Source organism: Gopherus evgoodei, chromosome 5, assembly GCF_007399415.2.
Source record: "Gopherus evgoodei ecotype Sinaloan lineage chromosome 5, rGopEvg1_v1.p, whole genome shotgun sequence".
NCBI classification, from domain to species: Eukaryota; Metazoa; Chordata; order Testudines; family Testudinidae; genus Gopherus; species Gopherus evgoodei.
In genome coordinates, this window is record NC_044326.1 from 2,698,724 (window position 1) to 2,722,730 (window position 24,007).

The 24,007-nt window shown below is 50.4% G+C and overlaps 1 protein-coding gene across 3 annotated transcripts in view; it reads right to left on the reverse strand.

Annotated features, from left to right (window-relative positions):
* Positions 1-24,007, reverse strand: part of PAIP2B (poly(A) binding protein interacting protein 2B) — a 43,848-nt gene that overhangs the window by 8,241 nt on the left and 11,600 nt on the right. The window contains exons 1-2 of one of the 3 annotated variants that reach the window (XM_030563201.1): positions 21,900-23,020; positions 6,037-6,191 (exon numbers count right to left, since the gene is read on the reverse strand). In XM_030563201.1, the coding sequence (XP_030419061.1) occupies positions 6,037-6,183 (147 nt within the window). In that variant the 5' untranslated portion in view covers positions 6,184-6,191; positions 21,900-23,020. Of the gene's footprint in view, positions 1-6,036; positions 6,192-16,975; positions 17,703-21,899; positions 23,021-24,007 lie in introns of those variants that run through there. The other 2 variants (XM_030563199.1, XM_030563200.1) reach the window with 2 other exon arrangements.

Sequence of the window (24,007 nt, forward strand, 5' to 3'; positions counted from 1 at the left end):
TCCTCTCGTTGCTTAGGAGCTGGCTTTTTAAACCCCTCTTCTCCCTGAGCAGCCCTACCCCCCCGACAAGGGATCCAAGGACAGCAGGCTAGAGCCTCCTTAGGAAGCTCTCAGCCTTGGGTAGCAGGCCCCCATGCTCAGCACACAGTCCCCCCAAACAGACCACACTACAGCAGGCACACAGCAAGCGAGCAACGGAGCTAACAGTGAATCTCTCTCCTCTACTCTACCACCTCAGCTTGCATCTTCTCCTGCTGTCCACCCAAACGTGCAAAAGCCTCGTGGTCCCTGTACTCCTGCCCCCCACCCCAAATCAAATCGCTCCTAAAGACTTGCTGCTGCCACATGACCCACAAGGCCTAACCTGCCCCCACACATGCACCCTCCATCAGCCAGAATCCTTCTCCATCACAACGCTGAATCCCAGGAGATAACAAAATAAAGCATCAGAAGTGCCACCTTCCTTCCGCCTCCCAGCACATCTCATCTTATCTGACTAAGCCCTTAGGACAGGCACTGCACTACCAAAGCCAAAAACCACATCACGGCATAAGCAACACGTTAAAACACCCAACAGCCCATTTCACAGATGGATAAGCTGAGCCACAGCAAGAGAACGCGTCCTGCCCATGATCACACAGGACACTGGTGACAGAGCTGGGATATTGTGTGTTCTGTTCCCAGCTCTTAGTCCCATGCCTTAAACACATGGCTACCTCTCCTCCTCTTTGTATGCAAGTCACTTATACCAACAGCCCTACTAAAGTCATGGTCCATATTTGTAAATTTCACAGTTATAGGATTTTAAAAAATCTGAAATTTCACAGTCCTGTAACTGTGGGGATCCCGACCCACAAAGGAGTTGTGAGAGGGTCACATGGCTAGCATTGGGGGGGTTGCAGTGTTGCCACCCTCACTTCTGCGCTGCTGCTGGTGGCAGCGCTGCCTTCAGAGCTGGGCAGCTGGAGAGTGGCAGCTGCTGGCTGGAAGCCCAGCTCTGAAGGCAGAACTGCCAACAGCAGTGCAGAAGCCACCCTTACTTCTGCACCACTGTTGGAGGTGGGTCTGACCCAGCCCCGGGAGCGGCCCATGCAGGGGGAAGGGGAAATCCCACCCCTCCACAGCCCAGCCAGGACTAGCAGCTAGAGCCTGGCACAGGGTCGGGGCCCCCAGCCCTGCTCTTTCCCAGTGCTCAGGTCTCATAGGGGCCTTGGGCTGGCTGTGTAGGGATGGGTAACATAGCACCCCTCTGCCCCGGGCAGTCATCCACATCACTCATAAGACCAGCCCTGCCCCTCCCCCAAAAGTGATGATACCCTCCCATACCATGCCACCCTCACTTCTGTGCTGCTGCTGGTGGCGGCACTGCCTTCAGAGCTGGGTTCCCGGCCAGCAGCCACCGCTCTCTGGCTGCCCAGATCTGAAGGCAGACAGACGTAAAGGTGGCATTACCACACCCCCACAATAGCCAGATTTCATGGTCCATGATGCGTTTTTCACGGCCGTGAATTCGGTAGGGCCCTACTTATGACCTATTGCACCAAGCAGGCAATTCACTGGGGAAGCAAACATGCCACAGGGTTTTTATCTGGGCTCCAGGCACACTCAAGCTACTTCACAGCCACATGGCCAATTAAATTATAAAGTTCTTCCTAAAAAGCCTCAGACTATTACCCGTCCAAGAGAGGCTTGGCAAAGATTATAAAGGCAGGGGGAGGCGCTATCCCCTCTGCCCCAGTAGAAACCCTGACTCACTCCAAACCACAGGGGAGCAGGGTTTGCTGTGTCAGAAAAGAGCCATTCCTTGACCTTGCAGTTGTAGTGGTGTTTAGCAAGCCCTTGTGAAACTGCAAGCCAGAGGCCAGCGTTGGAAGCATCTGTCAGGAGACAGCGCCAAGCCCAGCCTGGAGCAAAACAAAACACAGAACCACCATCACCACACTTCAATATGTGATCCTGCCTGAAACCTTACAGACCAGCTCAGGACTGAGATAAGATTCCCAACAGGACAGGGCCCATCCACTTTAACAGCTGATCAGAGACTTCTCTGATCTTCAGGTTATTCTACAGCAGCAATGCAGGCTAAAAACAAATCTCCGCATTAGCCTCCTAAGCCAATTCTGGGACACTTCCCCTGGGGGCTGGTCATTCCCCAGCTGTTGCCTCAGGGTTTCTAGCAGCTTTCTCTGCAACATTTAGTGGTACAGGATCCCAGAGTCAGGATACTGGACTAGGTGGGTCCTGGTCTAACAGGGTCTGGCCATCCTTATATTGCTGTATTCTGCAAGGAGTTTATTGCAGATTGTCTGACGAATGTTAACTTAGACTTATTTCAGCAGGGACTGACTGCCACAGAGCTCCCCCAGCGTGCACAGGACTGGCGCCTGCTGCTGCAGCTGTCTGATGGATATAATCAGATCCAGGTTAGCCCCCCAAATCAGCTGGTTAAACCACTAGACTGCACGGAGGCTGCGAAAGAGGACGGTGGGGGCTCTCTTCAGGTCCTTGAGACTGGATAGTACCTTGAGGAGAAACAGAGGTTCCTTGATTGCCAAACTCCCCGCTCCCAAATGAGCCGACTACTCCAGGACATCCCACCTTGTGCGGTTTTATTCCTAGAGCAGCCTTCTTGCTTCCTCTTTCCCGTCATTTAAATACAAATCAATGTAACTGTCACCCCATGCCTGCTGGTTGCTTCATGCAGGTGTTCAGAGCCTTCCCTGCACTTCAAGCCCCGCTCTGGATCCCAACCTACTGAGGATGTGCAGATGAATGCACAGTACTAGGTCTCAGACCGGCCACGGTAGGTAGAACCCTGCCTTAACCCAACATGAGCTACAGATCCCGGCAGGAGCATGGCCCCTGTAGGCTGAGCAAACTGCACCTCCAACAGCCTCACAGATTCATTCAGGGCTTTGCATTTTTGCTGTGGACACTGGAATGATGCAGTGGAGGCCGTTGAACTGACACTGCCAAGTTGGTCATGGAGACGCCAGCATTTTCTCCCAAGCTACACAGAGGGGTTGGCTGCATGGTGAGAAAGAGACACTCATGAAGTACAGAACTCCACCTTGCTGTGAGCAACAGAGCTGGGCACGCTTGGGCACCGTTGCAGGTGCCTGCGTGTAGAGCTGAGGTGTACCACAAGGAAACCAGCAATGGTGCTGACAACGCCCAGATGTGGAAGGGAGCAGCCACACTGGCACGATCCGGCAGGTGTCCTGCTAAGCCAGGCGTGTAGACAGGTGTACTATGACAGTCTGAGCTCGGAGACTCACAGATTCTAAGGGGATGGCTGTTAATCCTAGTCTGCCCTCCTGCACGACACAGGCCACAGGACTTCCCTGGATTCATTCCTCTATGAACTGGAGCAGATCTTTTAGAAAATCATCCAATCTTGATTTAAAGGTTGCCAGCGATGGAGAATTCACCATAGGCCTTGGGAAGCTGTTCCAGTGGTTAATTGCCCTCACTGGTAAAAATGTGCCTCATATGGGGGGGGGGGGTCTTAAAATCTCCTTTGTGCCTTCCCACAAGCATTACGACTCCCCTCACTGCATCTTCTAGCTTCCTCTGGTATCGAACCTGCGTTTTCTCCATTACAGCCAGAGCCCACTGCCTCCTGGGATGTGCAGGCTCTCTGGCTCAGGAGCCTTCCTTCCATGGGAAAAGGCCAATGGAATCAATGAGGGAGGAGCGTGGCAAGGAGCCTGGAGCTTATGAAGACACCCAGACACTTCTCTGCTTGGCTAGCACCGCACGGAAGAAACAAACACTCCAGAAAACTGGCGGGGAAGGGGAAGAAAGTGAATCTGGGAAGGATTCAACCCCGATTCTAGGGACAAGTCATCCAGTTAGGGCTGGCCACAAGTCAGGTCTGTTCCGTCGCTGCCTGGGCCCCCAACCCCCACAGGGATTTGTGGGGGCAGGGAAGGGGATGGTCTCTTAACAGCCTTTTGAAGGGATAAGACTAACAGTGGGAAACAGGGCCAAGCCCACCTCAGGCTAATTCCCCTCACTGCAGTGGCATGACCCACAGCGATGGGCTCAGAGTTACCTCTGTCTCATATGACATGGGAGGTGGGTTCCCACTTCTATGGTTCACCTGAATCTGTGCCCCAATCCAGTGCTGTCCCGCAGGGGGGCTCCCCGCCAACAACCATCAGGACTAGAAACCGTTCAGTGAAACCTCAGACTGTCCCAAAAAAGCTGGCTGAGCTTCTTATGCCCCCGGGAACGTTTTCTGCTCCCCACGGGTGCATCGAGCCCTGCAGTCTGGATCACACACTCCCAGGGGCAAAAGCCAGACCTCGCCACTGTCAAGGCTGTAACGCAGATGGTCCCATCTAGAATGGGCAGCACCTGGCAGCTCTGCAAGTCCTGGTCCCGCCCTGTGCCCGTAGGTGCTCCTGCAGGACAAGCTATATGGCCTGGCTGCTATAACCCCACACACGCACCTCCCGGCAGGCTCAGTTCATTGGGATAGCTCCAGATTCAAAGTCTGTCTAGTCTAAGAGCTAAGGCTGGCAATGCAGGAAGGTGCAGACTGGTTTCCCTTTGCAATCTCACTGAAGAGTCCCAAGCAATGAGACCCCATTCCCCAGTGAAACACATCCCCAGCTTTCACCCCTCACCCCATCACTCCTATCTACAGCCCCTTAGCACCCCCATCTGCCTCCATTCGTAGTATACTCCCTTCAGGGAAAAAAGGCAAACTGGACTCAATTTAACACTGCTTATGAGTGCTTCCATGGGGCATCCAGCAGCTGAGTACTTTGCAAACATTCTCTCTAATTAGTCTAACACAGTCCCACTCGTGCAGCTGCTCGTGGGCGGCAGCTGTGTCTAGTTGCAATTAAAAAAAAAAGAGCTATAATTCAGTAACGACTGTTGCATAATTTGGCGTGGCAAGACTCCGGCTCTGCGCCGAAGGGTTGTTGTGAGCTGGAGGCTGGGGTTTGCTCCCATGGGAACAAGCTTAAACATTACCAGATGGGAGATTTTCTGATGAGAACATTAAAGACTGAGGAAGTTCCCCTTCTGGGGAGATGGCGAAGGGGAGGGAAGCAAGGCCTCTGTCCAGTCGCTCCTGCCCTCAGCTGAATCACTCCCCATCATCATCATCCCCCCCCACCACACAGGTACACCGAGGATACCCAGTGGGCAACTTCAGAAAAGCAGCAGGCCTCTGTCCGCTGGCTCCAGCAGGGAAGTTTCAGGTTGCCTGCCCATAGCAGGCGCTTCCTCAGCCAGTGGAACGGCCAGTGGCGGGTGAGCTCATTCCCCGCCCAGCTCAAGCAGAGTCTAAGTTTCCTCCAGCTAGAGGCATGTGCTGTTCCCCTCTGCAGAGCTCCGGCAAGGTTTCCCCTGCCACATCGCACAGGCTTGGCATCAGGACAAAAATCTACGTGAGTCCAAGGGATAAGACTGTGTGTTGGGAATGGGGAGACTGCCTAAAAACCAAGCCCTGCAGTGCTCCCAGCTCATCAGCTAAGTCACAAACTTCTCCTGGGACAAGAGAGTCACGCAAAGTTTCGATCATCGTTTAATCAAGTATTTTGCACACCATTAACTCTCTCCTACCAAGGTTTCCTCTGCTCGGTTGCCATCTGCTAAAATTCAGAGCAAACAGCTTTTAAGGTTATTGCAACACCACTGTGACCGGATTGAGTCCACCTATTGGCAAGCATCTGACGCTCAAGCCATTAACCCCGCTCCCTACAGACAATGCAGTTGGAAGTGACCTGTGATTTGGGGCACATCCATTTCTGGATGCCCAACTCAGGCCTGATTTTTCCAAACTAGGCAGGCAGAAACTGGACTTGCCCTTCCCCCAAACTTTGCTCTGAATTTTAGGCATGTCCTTTCTGTCACCGTGGCCAGATGTAATTGGGGGATGGGAGGGTGCGGAGAAGAGGAGCAGATTGTCTCTCCTCTGTTCATCCCCTGGCCCGTTTGCACACCCAGTTGGAACAGCACAATTTGGTTCGGAAGTGACGGCTGCAGAGAGATGTGGAGCCAGCTGCTCCCGCTCACCTGTCTGTTGAAATCCTCTTCATTCTCCATCCACATGTACTCTGCGAAAGGGTTGTTCTCCTTCTCATCGTGCCCGTTCACTACCTGCTCGTCTTTGGATTTAGCGTTGGACGTAGTCGTATTGGCAACGTTGGAACCATTCATCATTACTGGTTCTGTGGGGAGGGGAAAAACAGGGCGCGTCAAAAGGAAGGAAGCAACAGGCCAGGACTCCCACACCATCGCATGACTCAACCCCAGAGCTATAAAAGGAGACACGTGTGTAGCGCTTGGGTCTTGCCCACCGGGGTGGCAAACCTGCCAAGCATATTGCAGACACTCTGTGTTGTCCAATCCCACAAGATGAGAGCTTCCACCAGATGTACAGCACCTGACACTCATCTTATTACTCCAGCATGCGCTCCTCTCCTGGGGGATGGATGTGCAGTGCCCAGAAGATCCTTAGGGATCTACCTGCATTTACATTTGTTTAATTAAGGCTTCATCTTTCTATCAAAGTACCTCATGCAGAAGCAGCGCATGCTGCCCGCAGGGGAAGTTCTGCCAGCGCAGTAACCGCACCTCCCCGAGCAGCAGCAGCAGCTATTCTGACCAAAGCTCTGTTTGCACAGCTGCATGTACGCTGGGGGTTTGCCAGCTTAGCATGTCACCGGCTGGAGTGTGGTCTTACACCCGTGGCCGACACAGCTATGCTGACAACTTTGTAGCATAGGCCTGACCTTAGCGACTCGCCTAGGGCCACAAAGAGTCAGCGACAGGGCTTGGAATGGAAGCCAGCTCTCAGATTCCCAGCCCTGGGCTTTCCCACCCCGTCCTCTTTATGCGACGTAGAAAGTAAAAACTAAACACGCTCCTTGAACGTTTAAACACAGGAACACTCAGGACTTCAAGTTTCGGATTCTCTTCGCATTAACCCATCCACACTGCCCCCCATCCTATTCCTACTTAACCAGTTCGCCATGCGGGAGGTACAATAGACGCAGGCTAACACTCCAAGGCGAGCCCTAAGGGGACAAACACACCCCAAACTTAACCTTCTGCCTTTCCTACTTCAATGGATTCCATGGGGGCAGTACTGGCCTCTCCCCCTCCTGGAAGGGGGAGGTTACATGACTGAATAGGTATGTTCATTTCTAACGTCCAGGATGGTTGCCAACCGGTGCTGAGCCCATTTACAGTCTTGGCCCTAGAACCAACATCGCCAGCCCACACACATACCAAAAAGCCAACCAACAGCAAAAATTACAACTCAAGCCCCCAGAAATTCTGAGAGTAGCTTGAAAGTCATGAGATTTTTTTTAAAAAATAGGGTTTTTTCCCTCTACCTTCTGGTTTCTCAGCCTGTTGGGATGCACCTGGGTTAAGTTTTTAAGCTGTCTCCTATAACCATGAGAGCTAGAAACTTTTTACACGAAAGCTGAGACACACATTTCCATGACTCCAGAAGCTGGAGCTTTAATAACTACAAATAAAATGGCATGAGGCGAAACACATCCATCTAAGTTCCTACAGTGAATGGAGGGGGAAAGCAAGGAAAGAGAGGAATGTGAGATGTAGCAGGCTGTAAGTGTAGAATACTATTAAAAATCAAACCCCACAAATTAATTACAATGTGTCTGTAGATATTTAGTCTTCCCTGGGGTTTTGGGTAGCTCCAATTCTGGCAGATGCCAGCTTGCAAGGCAAAGGAAAAGTGGGATGAGTCTTATTTAACTCCACCCCATGCACTTTCCTGTCCACACACAAAAGAGGTCTCATTCCATAGCACCCTCTCCCCTGTCCCCGCCCACAACCATGCTGAAATGCTTTCTCCTGTTTGAATTGGGATCACAGCTGGCTTCAGATCTGGATTCTGGGCAGCAGACTGACACAGTCTCCCTCCCCAGCCCATGCTTCCCACAGCAGCTGGAATTCTGCTATACTCATTTGGCACATGCTACTCTGTGGGAGGAGGGGAAGAAGCCACATTTCCTGTAGGAGAACAAGCCCTGAAATACTTACCCATCATTTATTTGCTACAGAACTAGACCCACTAGGCAGAGGTGGATCCAAAGCATAAGGCTGTGGGGGCTGAGAAGCCCAGTTCCCCTGATGCAGGGATTTCTACCCTAGATCCTGACTGGTTACTCCATCCTGTGATCAGCCTCTGGCTTGTAGAGGACTCTGATGTGAAGCTCCACGCCCACGTTTTAGCTGCAGGAAATAAGGATCTTTCCTCTTTCACCTCCCTTTACCACAGCCTCCGGGTATGTGGGGGAGAGGCCAACCCCTCCTCCCACGAATACCTCTGCTGCTATTCCAGTTGTCCCCAAGCAGCAGTAGCAATCAGCTTGTTCTGCTGCTGTCTATAGGGTTCTGAACAGCGGCGGAAACGGACCAGAATCTTGTTAACTCTGCATCTGCAGAGCAGCATAGCAGCAGCAGGGGCCCTGGAGCGGTCTGTCTACTGACTCTGGAAGACCACACTGCACCAAGTCCCATTTGGAAGGTTTACCACAAGCAGAGAAGCCGAAGATGTTTTGGTTTTTAAAATGAATGCTTAAATGCTGCAAAAGTTAATGGGGTGGGGTCCTCTTCCTTGCCCGGGCAAGCTTCCCAACTGGGCATCACTCAAAGCCTGTGGGGGGGAGGTGGAGAAAGAGTTGTGGAGCAGAGGGGTGAGGGGAAGATTACAGCAGCAGGGGGGGGCCAAGAGGATGCTGAAATTTTAGAACACAGAGTTTTTCCTCCTCTTTAAAGAAGTCCAACCCAGTCTCCCCTTATTTCTTTGCTCTGCTGAGAAGATAAGATGTTTACAAAGGCAAAACCAACCCCTCAGTTGCAACAATGTATGCAGTGTTAACAACTGACAGGGGTTACTGATTGTTAACACTATCCAGAGTAAATCCTCCTATGCAAACACAGGGGTGCGGCAGGGACACTGCTCTTAAGCAGGAAGGGAAATTTGCACCAGGTATGAGCCAGGAGAAGCTGTACCAGTGACTGCAGAGATTGGGGCAGTTAAAGTTGCAGCACAAAAATCAAGCACCCCAAAAATAAAACCAAACAACAAAGGACAACCTCTGCCAGCCACCCACACCTTGACAGCATCAATCAGCTGTGTTGGGTGCAATCCTAGGCCCGCCCCCTCAGTGCAGCTCGACCCACACTGAGCAGAGCATTGCAGCGGTTTCCCAGTGTCAAAAGATTCCCTCACCGCTTTGCCAGGCACTTGAGAACCAAATGTGAGTTCAGCACCAGCGGCAGGCCCTGCTACCTGCATCAGCACTCCCTCCAGCGCTGGAGCTGGGGAAAGGAGAGCTACCCTGCTGAGCAACACCACGAGTAGGCAGGAGTACAGAACTGTCCACAGAGAAATAGCGAGAAAGCACCGAGCCCTGATGAGGGACACACACCAGGCCTGGAGCTCAGAGGCTCAGCAAAGGCCAGGAACTTTGAATTGGAGAGAAGCAAGATGTAGCCAGTGAGACAGCTAGGGCTGAATTAATCCTTGTGGGCCTGACACCTCCTCCATTGCCTGTACTCCACCCTGAGGCCCTGCCCCCCGACTCTACCCATGTTCTACCCTGAGCCCCCATCTCTGCACAGCCCCTTCTCCCCGAGGGAGGGGGAAGGGGAGTGAGCGATGGACAGGACCTCAGGGGGAAGAGGCCAAGCAAGGCCATAGTCTGGGTGCCAGGGCTCCTTCTGAGTGTGGGCCTGGAGCCATGGTGAACCCAATACCAGAGACAGCTGGTTACCGAGTTACGGGGCCTGCTGCACAGCACACCCCGGCTGTCTCCCTTTCTCACATACCTTGAGGGCTGTGCTTCTCTTTTCCTTCCCACCATACCAGTGTCACTCAAGAGGGCATCTCAACACCAGACTACAGATGGGGACCATAGAGGCCAGATGGAAGAGGACAGCTGTTTGTTTGGAAAGGAGCTGTCTGTTTGCAGGAAGCAGAAAGTGAGCCTATACCCTTCGTCCATTTTTCACAACCCGCTTGCCTTTCCACTTCGGAAATCCTGGTCCTCAACCAGGGAAGTTCCATGGTGATGCCAGGGCCCCATTTCACTAGTTCTCCAAGCACTGAGCCAATGCTTGCCAAGAGAGAAAGTCCCTCCAGCCAATGTCTCACGGCACAGCTGCAGTTCAGGCAGGTCAGTTTCACGTCCAGGGTACACAGGGGAGCTATGTGCCCAGTCTCACGGCCGACCACCACGGACTGCCCTACCCCGCTGGAGCAGGTACCCATTCTGTAGCAGGAAGTGGCCTTTCAATGAAAGACTTTTAGTCAGACTGTTTAACATAGACATTCTTTCTCCAAACTGCCAAATAGCTACTGAAGTTACAGATTCAGCACTCTGCCCCTTCACCTAGCCTGCTCTCCAGAGACGCCCTCCAGCAAAGCCCCGCAAGAATAGCGCTGGCAATCCTGGTATTTACAGGGCTACAGAAAACAGATCAACTCCTGCCCCCTCCAGCCCCTGTGCCACACAGAGGGACAAACCCTGGTCCTAGAATACCCTTTGTGGATTACCTCTACAGTGACCATTCAAGTCCCCTGAGAACATGTCATACTCGTACAGAGCTCTTTGGAGTTCTTTACCGATCTTCTGTGATACAGAAGAACAAAACCCCAAGAGTTTTGGCAGACACAAACCCTCCTGCTTCAGGGTTTAACTCAACCAACAATCTTGGCCTCCCCAATACCCATTCAAAAGGCTACTGCTAAGATCATTTCCTAGCCCATCGCTTTGACCATGTCACCCCTCTTTGCATCCCTCCACTGGCTCCCACTGTTCCAGCACAAACAAATTGACTTCACTTTCAAGGCCCTTCACAGCTAGTCCCCACCCTACCCATCTCATTTGCTACCAAGCTGTTGATCCTCGCTCACAATCAGCCCATGGTACCAGCCTTCAGCACCCACTTGCCAAATTTTCACACACCCCTCATGCTTTATCCCAGGCTGCCCCATATACTGGGAAGGAGCTCCCCACAAACATCTGCAAAACTAACGTATAGTCCTCCTTGAAACTCTCCTCTGCCACAATGCTTGCAAAAAACTGACAACAGTTAAGCTGCCGCTGTGCTCAGACCACCGCCTGTCGTGCTGACCAAAGCGGTCTGATTGTTTCCTTCTGCTCATGTCTGTCTCCACCTCTTGTCTTATGCTGAAACTAAGTCCCTTGGGGCAGGGGCTGGGTTTTGTTTTGTTTTGTTTCTAACAAAGAAGCACCATAGCTAAGTATCACCATGTTACAGATGGGACAAGTCGGGGTGGAGCTAGGGTTGCAACTAAACAAACAAGACCGGTAAAAAGACACCAGCCGTCATGCTACACTCGGACTCCCATCCTTGCTGCCATCAGATTTTGCAGAGAAACTCGGTGAAGACACTTAACCAGACGAGTGTACTGTTACCCTGAGCGCCACTGGCACGTGAAGCCTTTGTAGGCATGAAGCAGTTCTCCAAAAAGAGCCAGATTTTTAGAGCTTGAACGTGCCCACCTCCTACACACCAACATCACAGATCGTTTGAACCCTTGTATTACGTATGTTTAGACGAGGTCTGACGTGGAGCTGTCCAGTGCTGCCAGCAGCCTGCAGGCAAGGTAAGATAACAGTGCCCAAAGAGAGCCATTCTTTGCACAACTCCAGAAATAAGGCAACATGACTACGGTGGTTCAGTTCAACAACTTACTGTGGTGTCTATTGGTCAAAGCTACCAAATGACAGTGTATCCCAAGATCGTTATTGGTTTTGCGTGGACAAGTGGCCCCCCCTCCCCTCGCAGAAACAATGAAGCTGTTTAGCATGTGGCAAAAATAGCAGCGATCAACATTCTGCAATACACTAACACGAAGTGTTTTCAGGTCGCATATTCTTAATTGTCAAATATCTCACAAATAGTTTTCTGTATTTTCCATTGAAGTTCACCGACCAGGTGAGACTCACACTGAAGGTTGTGCACCAGCTACAGTAGACGCTGTGTCTACAGTTTGTACTGCATAGCAGGTAGATATAAAGTATAGAAATTCTTAACGTACTGCTTCTCCATTGGGAAACGTCTGTATGTACATTGTAGCATCTAGTCTGCCTGGTAGAAGGTTTTAATTTGCAATTACCTACACCTGCTGTACTAGCCTTTGAAATATTCTAGAAACTAGCTTTTGCATTCAGACACTTATGCACAGGTCAGTATTAGTGTTAGAGATGACAATACACAGCTTCATATTATGAATATGCAAAAGCTATGACCTAACAAGAAGCAGCGAGGACAAAGTCCATAAACAAGTCCTTGTCGCTACATGGAAGAGAGATGAAGGTCATGTTACAGCTCTTACCGACCACATTAATCGATAAGACAAACCTATTTGGCCCTGAATCACATTCAGAGGTGCTTACCAACAGACCTACTAGTCTGCATGTAACATTAGATGTATCAAGTCTCCAGACAATAGCAGATGTTGGTGAAGAACAAATGAGGAGATCTGAGAGACGTGCACTTGATTCTACTGAGTCATCTAGCTTCAGCCCCAACAAGAAATCTGACATGGAGACATTTGCTGCCATGGCCAAGACCACCAAATTTAAGTGTGGGAAGAGGGGGACAATCCAACAGCTGTCAGTCCAGAAATTGTTTTCTACACAGCCCTGTTCTTCACAAAATACATAGGTGATGTTTCAGTGGGAACTGGGCATGGCCACCCAATGAGACCCGTTATTATCCCTGTTTGCTGACGCAACAATGAGAACAGAAGACAAAGCTGAATTAGACATCAGCTAGAAGCTCAAGTGAAGGAATTCTGGAGCAAAGAGCAGGCCACAAAGAAACCACAGTGTACACCAGAGCTGCCCTGGCTGTCTCACAGGATGGCCGGAGACTAATGCCACACATTCGATGAACTGGCTGCTGGGTACTTGAGGCAGGTCCGAAAAGGATTTGACAAAGCTAATTCTGTAATTGAAGTCTGACAGATAGGACAACAATACCCCTGTGAAAGCTGCAGAAAGATAGTGCCGGACAGGATCTAAGGCTGAATTCAGAAAATACCAGGTGGCTGATAGATACCCTGTGCCTCCATGCGAAGTTTCCAAAAGTCACATCCAACAAGCAGTCCCTTCAAAATCCACCTGAGACTGTAGAAGCACACCCAACACAAACACTCCTCCTAGCTGGATGCTTTCCAATGGTGAAGCAGCACATCCATCACCAGCAGCAGGGTTGTAGAAACCCAAGACGTGTACAGTCCTCAAGGACACAAGGATGCTTCTTCATGCTGTATGTGTCAATATGGCTTTTGGTCCCTTGGAGTCAAAGGAACCATAGTAATGAAGTCACCCGACACAAATGTTTTGGTTCTGGCTGTTCACTAGTTTCCAAAACTGGAACACACAGACACTAAGTGGACTGAAACAAGCACTATAACCAGCACAGCTGACAAGCACCACTCACACCTGTGCCTGCAACCGGGGATGCACCTCACTCCTGACTCCTGCAGCAAATCTCCTCCTGCTCTACACGCGTGAACAGGAGGTGACTGCGTCATCCCTATTGGGCACACGTAGCAAGGCGACCAAATCGGTGGGGTCTGCCACTCGCCTACTGTCAGCGTTATGCACTTCCGCTCGTGCACCGACGCCAGCCCCCAGCCAACTTGTCCTGGAGCACGTGGAACGTTACACGGCCCAACAACTGGATCGAACACGTCTCCTTCTAAAGCTAGCCTTGCCCAGCGTTTGGGCCTTGGTCGCAGCAGTTTTCTGCACAGGGGGAGCGGGACATGCTGTGAGCTCGCATGGTGCCGGATACCAGCCAGGTTGTTCCGACTGCCCGGGATTTCACTGAACAGAGCTAAGGCCCCGGAAGCCCGGAAAGCACAATAAGGCATGGTCACTGGCTGACACGGGCCTTTGCTGTTAGATCAGCAGGCTGCTGCTGCTCGCACAAGGAGCAGGAACTGTACAGAACATGAGTGGACTGCATCCTTCAACAAGCTTATTGTTAACGTGTACCACAGCGATGGGCACCAAAATAATACCTGCACAGATAGCCAGAAGGGAAGGAGTTATGTGCAGGGGTCAGAGCCCCGTGTCCCGCACCAACTGTTCTAGCTTTGCAGCTCATCTTTCGCCACACTATCCCCTGACTCCATTGTAAAACAGCTGTGTCAGTCAGAGGGGGGCACCTTCTCCACTGACTCACTCCCCCTGGTACAACTCAAAATTGGCCAATATGTATATGTCAGAGCAGGGAACTGGAAAGCAGGTTCCACTGAGGTCAATGGCACAACTCCCATTGGCTTCATCAAGGCCAAGATTTTACCTCAGGACTCCTGGGTTCTTTCCCAGCTACACACGAATGGCAAAGGCATTTAGCTGCCCATTGTCTGTCTCCTGGAAGAGGAAAGTAAGAAAACTTATGTCTGCAATGTTACAAACACTAGTTAACATTTGTCAGACAGCTTGTGATGCTCAATATCCATGGAATTTACCCCAGAGTTCACTTCTAGGCCATCCTTTGCAGTACAATTCTCCAGCACGTAAGATTTTCATTTAAGAAATCACATTTCTAGGCCTCACATGCTCCAAGGGACATTTCTGAAAACAAGACCAAATATAAAATGATCCAGTGCTGCCTGCCCGAGTCTGCAGACAGCCTGAAACAATGGCTCTAAGAGGGGTGAATCACCCCATTCATCTCAATAGGGTGTTAACCCTGAAATCTAAAGATGGCATCAAATGTTAACACTCCGATTCCTTTGCAACTGATCTTTTTCATCAAACACGTCCCCCACATGCAGGCAGTGTGCTTATCACACAATCCCAAACTTTCTCCCGTTAGATGCTGAAAGCCCAACCGTGCCCTGTGTAGCTGCAAAGTCCACCAGCTTCTCAGCCCCTTGACAACCGCTACAATGCAGCGATGCTTGGTCAGTACAAAAGTGAGCAGTGTCTTAAAAAGTGCAGGATCAGCACAAAATCAACTGAATTCATCATCAAACTAAACCCAGGGACGACTGTACTGAATGGATTACTCATTTTCATACTGCAGTCTTTAAATTAAAAAAAACAAACCTCCATTTAATTTAAGTGAGCATGTCTCAAAATTGCCATTCTGCAGCATATGAAAGAGTCCAGCAATCCTGCAGCAGACTAAAGATCCTGTTCACAGTTGCATTTGCACCACGACACCTTGAATAAAGGTCTCTTTGCACCTTCACAGTGTTTTACTATAAAAATCAGGCAGGTCACACACTGGTCTGAAGTCCCATGGGTGTAAATCTGGAGCAACTTCATTTAAATTAACTATTACTCCCTATGTACTCTGGTTTAACCCAGGCCAGAATCTGGCCCGATGGTTTCATAGCACCCCCCCATCAGACTTAAGATGCAATCACACATCAGGCAGCTTCGTGCACATTGTTCACCACTCACAGCCACTCATGGTACTGCAGTGTTTCAGGGCTCTACTTCACGTCCTCCTGCTGTCCTTATTGCTTGGCACTTCAGCCAGAAGGCGCCTCAGAGCTCTAATGCCAGGGCTTTTTAATTCTCATCAACAGTCTGATCTTCTGGTACCCGCGTCCCCTCAAAACCCAGGAGTCCAGCTCCAGCCAACTCTTGCCATTTCAGCAGACCTGCCTCTTGCCTGGGGCTTGCTTAAGGTCACACCATGGTGGATTCCTTTCCTTGTGGTCTCAATGCCAGGTCATGCTTGGTCAGGGGGCCCCAATGCACACAGCTGAATTCAGCCAGCTTGCACCGTACGGTCTGACTTGATTTTAGAGCGAGCCCAACACATCTAGAAGGTCCATCTGAAGGCAGTTAAGCTACTGCTTCTAGAGGAGGTCTCCTTCATGCCAACCCTGATATACAACGGAACCAACTTGGGGACGAGCACTCTTCAGTGGGATCTGTATTCAGCCCTGCATGGCAGGTATGTCATACACTCAGTTCTGAGAGAGAGAAGAAAGCACCATTAGGGTCCATCAGAGTGCAGTATTTAGTGGTTTCATACAGCTCTTTGCTGATAAAAGGATAACCACAGCAATCTTCTGGAAAGGAAAGCAGGCAGCCTCTTCTCCACAACGCCAACTCAACAGGACTCGTTACACCCGAAGCACTAATGCTATTGGCCGAGCTGGATGCCACAGACTAAGTCCAAGTTTGTGCCTTCCCTTACCCAGGCTGTTCAGGACTCTTGCCCAACCGTCCCTCACCCCCCGCACCATTCCTGGCAGTTCTGAAGAGCCCACCACTGTAGTTCGGAGGTGCTAATAATGCTTTGCACTTAGAAAGCACTTATAACCCAAGGATTTCAAAGCCCTTTACAAAATACTAGGGTCTAATCCTGGTCCCACTGAAGACAGCAGGATTTTTCCAGGTTAGCATTATTCCTGTTTTACAGATGGAGGAACGCAGGGTACGTCTCCACTGCTATTCAACATCCACAGCTGGCCTGTGCCAGCTAAGGGGCTGTTTAACTGCCTGCGTGCAAGCTGCAGCCTGCACTCTGGGACCCTCCCACCTTACAAACATCTACATCACAATTAAGCAGCCCCTTTGCCAGAGCCCGGCCAGCAGCATGGACCAACCACGGCTTTTTATTGCAGTGTAAACATACCCTATGTACAGTTACTCAGCATGTCTGTGGCAGAGTCGGGAATAGAAGCCAGCTGTCCCAGCAGGCCCCATAGCTGTGCTGTTACCCCAAGGCCATCCCATCAGGAGAATATGCCCCACATCCGATTCAGGATGGACAAAAGTTAACTGAAGGGTGTGTGCAAGGACTCTGTCCCACGCAAAGGGCCAGTGACAGCGTGACGGAGGCTGGCTCGCATCCACCGTCTAGGTAGCCGCATACCACCTGCTCCTCCCCAGAGAAAAAAGTCATACGGGGCAAGAAAAAGAAGAGACAACAGGAGGAATCGAGTGCTAACACTTCCTACCTTTCATTCCAATGTCTGCAAGTTTCTGGATGCATGTGTGTTCTCCTTGCTCCTCTGCCATCTCTTCATCTTTTCCTGGGTTCCAATGGTCTTGCTAGGCAACATTTCCAGAGCAGTTCTCCTCCTATTCCACCTCTGTACGGCCTGAGTGCTGGCGCTTCAGCAGACTGAGCCAGGAGCCTGCAGAGCCACCAGCCTGGATCGCTTCCCAGGTCAGCCTTTGACATGCAGCAATGCAGCAACATCCCCCCGCCCCAATCTCCACTTTGCCAAATCCCAAGCACCAAATGCCACAGTTTCTGTTCTAGATGGGGCAGGGTTAGAGCATTTTTTCAGCTTTGGAGAAGCACTTCCAAGGTTTATTTATGTATTTTTAGTCTCCATGCTACGCCAGGTTAAATGTAAAACTTTGCCCCATGTGTTATTTATCTGAGAGTCCAGAGCAGAACTGCAACCGCTGGGTCTGTTGAAACTCCACCACAGTGTTCTCACATACGGACTGCATTGCAGAAACACTGCACGGCAATCTCTCTGGTTTAAGCAGCGACTCTCTGTCATAGATCCGAGTGAGCACCCTTTTCTCGCTAGGAGGGGAATCCATGCCTGGATTCCCAGGAGTGTTTCAAGCTCCTGGAGCCTGAATGGAGTCCAGTCACTGCCCTGATCTCGGGGTCCCGGGTGCTCTCTCAGAACACAGATCTATCTGACCTCCCTCAGTGTTGGGACCTGCTGTCCAGCCACCTAGCCCCCTAGGTGCAACGCTGACCCTTCAGACCCTCTCCCCTGAACCTAAACACACCCCTCCCCCAGAACACCACTCAAGAGGTGGGAAGCTTCTGGTTTACAGCTGAACTCTCACTCAGGAATGCAGCAGCTGTGAAGCAGTCAGTACACACATGCTTTGATACTCTTCCAACTTTTATGCTCTTCTTTATTTAATCATGTAAAGCCCTGGAGAGTAGAGATCACACAAAACAAGTGACCAGCCTAATCGCAATATCCCTCACTAGGTCACCCTTCCCTTGAGGGATCATCTGTGGTCCATCAGGCAGGGTTCTCCACCCACTGGCCTACACTGCCCCCGCCTCCCTCATCTTAATCTGGTGCAAAATAGCTCTCCTCCTCCAAGATTCCCTTTATAGACTCTGCTTCTAGGTGAGCAGTTGCAATATCCTGCATGCCCATGGGGAGACTAAGCACAATGACCCACAAGGTACAAGGAGAACTGTCACTTTCCATCATCAAACTAGTTCCATTTCATACAGCCTGAAGAGCAGGGGGCCAAAGGCATGGGACATTGTGCAAGCGCCATACAAGTGGAAGAGAGTTTAGAGAAGAGCAACAAAAAGGATCAGGAGGGACTGATCTGTGAGCAAACACCTACAAGGATTGGGTGCAACAGGTGTCCACAATGCTACTAACGAAGTTCAAGAAGATATCAAACCAAACAAGGAACAGAATTGAAAAGCTGCTGTGTTTGCATATTGACGGGGCCAAGGTGCTAGCATTTTGGCATGGAAAGACGCAAGACATTCCCCATCTGATTCATGACATTGCACGCAATCTTGAGACAGCACTTGGAAAGGCCATGCGGACTACCTATGTGAAAATCCAATACTAAGGACGCCCTGGTTGCAGCTGCAGCATTTGAACTCAGGACCCTTGGCTCTAAGAGCACCAGTTTCTATTGCCTGAGCTATCTGTCACTGGCCCACTGTCAGCGTTACGCTGTTCCGCTTGTGCACCGACACCAGCCCCCAGCCAACTTGTCCTGGAGCAGCTGGAATGTTGCACAACCCAACAGCTGGCCTGAAGGATCAAAAAGAAGCAGGTCCATTAGCTCAGAGGCAGGCGCTGACTCAAGCCTCTAACTGGTCTCGCCACTAGAGGGCGACCAAGCCGTGAATAGTGGATTACACAATAAACAATAAAGAGTCCTGGGGCACCTTATAGACTAACAGAGGTTTTGGAGCATGAGCTTTCGTGGGTGAATACCCACTTCGTGGGATGCTGCTTTTACAGATCCAGACTAACACAGCTACCCCTCTGATCCTTGACAACAAACAATACTGATGCAAGTATGTCACCAAAGCTACAGCAGCAGCTGAAGCCGATGAGGAGCCTTAGATGTTATCACTTATCTGGGTACTTTAGCCAGAGGGGAGCTGTAAGGAGAATGTGAGACGGCTGTGTTGACTGGTGTCTCTGGAAAGAGCTGCTGCAGATGTCAGCAGAAGCTACGGGTTAATTAAAGAGCACAAAAGAGTGCATTTTATGGAAACAATTATTGGCTTGATGTGAGACACAACAGCGGTGTCAGCTGTGTTACAGAGATGAAGGTTGCCAAACAGAGCTCTGCTGTGTTCCGAGAGGCAAGTATGTGCTTAGGACTTACTCACCAGCCAGATCCCCACCTACGCGCCATCGGTAATTGGTACAATGAACAAAGCTTTAAAGAGACTTAAACCTGTCTGGGAAAGACAGAGGGAGAAAAGGAACTGGAAAAACTGCCTGGAAGACATTTCAGAGCCTGCACCAGACACCGCAGCCATTCAGTGTCTGACTTATGCCAGCTTCACGGGTCCAAAGAACACAAATTGTATGTGTGTGTGTATAAGACTGTAAATCACTTCTATTGCAGTTGTCCCAATCACGATCAGGGTCCCTGTGCTAGGTGCTGCATCAACATGGTGGGACACTGTCCTTGCTTTGGAGATTTTACAATCTCAACAGACAGCAGGAGAAAGGTAAGGATTCTTACTCCTGTTTACAGATGGGGAAACTGAGGCACAGGGTAGATTAAGTGACTTGTTGAAGGTCAGACAAGGAGTCTATAGCTGAGCAGGTACCAGGTCCCCCTACTACCAGGTCCCCCTAGTCCCAGTCCAGCATCTTAACCAGAAGGCCACCCTCTGCGGGGGTCAGTAACATGCAAACATAAGAAAACCTCAAAATGTTAAGTTATACTTCAAGAAACTAAACACAGGTGTTATATGAAGATGCTGTGGTCTCCTTCCTCTGAAGTATTAGCGATGGCCACAGGACACTGACTGGGGTGGGCCAGTGCCCTGAGGTGGTACCAAACTCTCTCTGTGCCTCCTGAGGGCTTGACTGGCTGGTTCTTGCTCACATGCTTAGGGTTGAACGGATCAGCATCTGTGGGGCTGGGAAGGAATCCCTCCAGGACAGATTGGCAGGGACTTCGGGGGTATTCCACCTTCTTCTGCAGTGTGGAGTGCGGATCACTTGCTGGAATTATCTTGGTATCTGCCCCTTGGTCCATCCGATTCTCTGTCCATAGCACAGAATGGTTGAGTCTCCTGGGGGCTGTAATTCTTTGGTCTAAATCCTGTTGCTGAGTTAGTGTGCAGGTGACATGGGTGCCCATACAGGAGGCCAGACTGCATGATCCCATGAGCCCTTCTGGCCTCAAACTCTATGACTCCCAGGTACATGTCTCCATCCAATCCTACTTGGCCACAGTGACTAACCCAGGATCAGAGGAGGAGAGTCTCCAGCTGTGCAGTGGGGAGAGGAAGGCAGTGGGTATTGCAACAGAGGAAAGAGGGCTTTCCCACTGTCAAGGTGGACAGCGTGCTGCCATATGGATGGATGTTCCATGATTTCGGTGGGGAGAAGAGGCCAGAATGAAAGTGGAAGAAACTCAGAATTCATGGGAATTAGCTATAGTTAACGGCTCCACAGTGCTTCCAATACGTAAGTCACTGTATATAAGCCCAGTTAAATTTGTCCAAGGGGCTAGCACTGCATTTCCACTGCACTTCAAGGCTTGTTTGCTTTCTTGTGTCTTCGTTAAAATGCAACCAGGACTTGGCACTCTCTGACTTTCGTGCTTGCTTTATAAAAACCGCAGTTGTGTATTAAAGATTCCCACCCCCAGTTAAGATGTTGACAATCTTAAACCTACCACCTTCGACGGCCCGCAGAAAAATTGGCCTTGTGCCATTTTTTATTCTTTTTGAGGGATGCAAAGGCTTAAGCAGTTTGTCTGGGCCGCTCCAGATGACTCCTCATTCCCATTTCATTAGCCGAGTTGCCTCTTCGCAACTGATTATCACAGAACCATCAAATTCAGATTTACACAATGTATTCTCTGTGCTCACCACAGCTCCAGATCATAGCTCTCCTCCCTACAACCCAACAGGTCACTGAGCGTTCCAAGCCTTTGCAATTATGGTGCAAACGCTTATAAGAGACATCCTCCAAGACCCTCAAAAGTTCTCCAGCAAAACCAGGGAGAAGCAGAGCTAGACTCCTGAATTCTAAGATATAGACGGAAGCCAGAAACAGGCTTTCCGTATCCATCTTAAAGTAACAAAGCGCAAAGGACCAATTTCATTGGCCGAGCAAAGCAAGGCCCTACACAACTTGACGGCATCTGTCTGTAAGGTGATGACTGGACGCAACGTTCAAAAGTTAATTCCAGGGAACGCTCTAGGCAATGATGGGCAAAACCCTGCTGAGTCTGGTGAAAAAAATCAGAAAAGCAAAAGGGAGAAATGGGGGCCACACAGAGCCCCTGGGTCCTGGTTAGCAGAGCTAGCAGCTTCAGCCACCTCTGTAATAGGTTATAGCTCAAAGAACCAGCTGGTAACAGCCACTAACACCTTCCAGCTAACACCCCCCATCTCAGCTCTGCCCATGCTCCCAAGGAAATCTAAAATGTTGACCACCTCCCACCAGAGTGACTTACCTCTCAGCAAGAAAAAATACTGATGGGCCCTTTGGTTTGCAGAGCCCCTGAAACAGGGAGGGGGGTTGCAGGGAGTCTCTGACAGCGTGGGATGGGAGGGTGACACCAAAGGGGCTTGTAGGGGGAGTGGAAAGACGCTCGGAGCCCCCAGTGCATGCAACACGTGAGACCCACTAGTTCCTTTTTAAATCCTTTGCAGTTCCTCTTTACCTGCGGAGGGGCTCTTGCGACACTGGAGAATGAAGTTTCTCAGCGCGTCAGCTGGTTCACTTCCCTGGCAATCACTGACTAAGATGGAAAATATATTGAAGTCTGCTTGCCGCTACCTGCTCAGAGCGAAGGCACAACATACCCACGAGCGTCCTGCTGTTAGCGCAATCCCTGCTGCCTGTGAGAGAGGCTTTAAATGCTCAGCTCTTGCTCCGTGCACCAAGACCGAACTCATGAGAACAAGCAAAAGTGACTCCACCCTGATGAATCTTAGCCACACTTGGCACGCAGGAAAGTTGGAGACTCCACGCCAAGAAATGAAGGACATGCACTACAAAACCCATCCCCCCACTGCTGCCTAACCAGAAGCCAACCCTGGGAATGGGGTAGGGACATCCCCGCTGCCGTTGCAAAGTTCTTGCCCCAGCATGTTATGTTGTGCAAGGCACACCTTCTGCCCCTTCCCGAGAGCCAAATGCAAGAAAGGCGGCACAGAACGTGGTGCTAACTCAACGTGGGTTCTAGGCTTGTGTTTGCAACTTTGTGTGGTCTTGCTGCCTAACTTCTCATCTCAAAATTCCACCTCTGTACAGTGAAGCTAGAACATGGACCCCCCACAGAAGGGCTATGAGGCCTAACTCATTTGGGTTTTAACCCCCAAAGGAGGTGCTCACATTCTACAGCCACAGAGATGGGTCTAGGGCCAGTCAGTGGGGAATGCCAAGGGCTGTGCCCCAGGGGCTGGGCTAGGGATCCCACCACCACGCTGGAAATCCATGTGTTTACACACTGGCTGATCATTTACCACAGGAAACAACTTAGACACAGAAAACCCAGCTCCCCTCTCTCTGGATACTCGCATAACTCTCCGCCTTCGCATCCAAGAGCAAAGGTTTTCTAGCAAACCTTTTGATGGCCAGTAGATACCATCCCAGCAGTACAACATACTTCAGGCTTCAAACACTCACATTTTAGCTGAAAAAGTCACATCCAAAAAAATCCATTACATCTCCCTCCCCCAAGCCCTAACCATCACTGCAGAAGGGCTCTCTAGAGCATAGTTTCAACGTTCCTACCATATTTCCTAGGAGTCTATTCCACACAGTCTGACTCCTTGTAGAGAGGCAGGTTCACCTGGACTCCCCCACCCTGCCCCCCGCACCAACTCATCTTAATCAAATTTCTACCGACACAGGTTGTGGCTATGCTAGACGTTTATTAGCCTGATGCAGCCCCACTATCCACAGCCACAACTGGAGAGTGAGTGTAGACAGCCACCAGCATTTGAACTGTGGGTTCATCTGGCCATGCCCCCAATATGGGTCCAGATGATATCGTGGTGTATCTACCTCCGCAAAGCGGCACCAGTGCTAGAACAGGGAGTAATTGAAAGAGAAAAAGATTCTACTGCAGACAAGACCTCAAGTCCCCTATGGGGAATTCTTCACCTTCCCTAGAGTCTGTGCCTTTCAAACGCCTGCAGTGCCCTATAATACTCCCACGTGCACACCTTAATACTAGTCTTGTCAACTACACAGATTTAGTTCCTCTGATCTTTCTTCATAAAAAGAAATTGCTTGCGCATCTAGCCTCTCCACTCACCTCCCATCCTTCTGGTCCTTGGGCACCTAGAACAGCACTCTAAATCCCATCTCACCAGTGCCGTATTCTGAGGAGTTCTCAGTGCCCTGCTCCGTGGCATGACGACTCGCCATACACAGCCCAAAACTACACTTCTCTGCATTTCAACACAAACTCATGGCCGGTCTGCAATCCGTCACTACCCCTAGGTCTCTGTCCATTTACATTTCTCTTCCATGTTCAGTTTCCTTCTCCAATTTGCTGAAGGATTTTAGAGTATCGTGTCATTTACCTAAGTGACCCCCAAGCTGCTCTCCCATTAGCTAAGTAATGGCACTAACGTTTGCCGCGGCTTACATCGGGGAACAGATGGGGAATCCGCAATGATTTTAAAAAAGAATTTAGGCTGCCAAGAAATTAGATCCCATTTCAATCTCGGATTTGGATGCCCATCCTGCCCCATGCTGCCATTTTAATCAGCTTTTGATGTGTGGCAGTCCACAGCAGGTCAGAATCCCCTCCAAAGC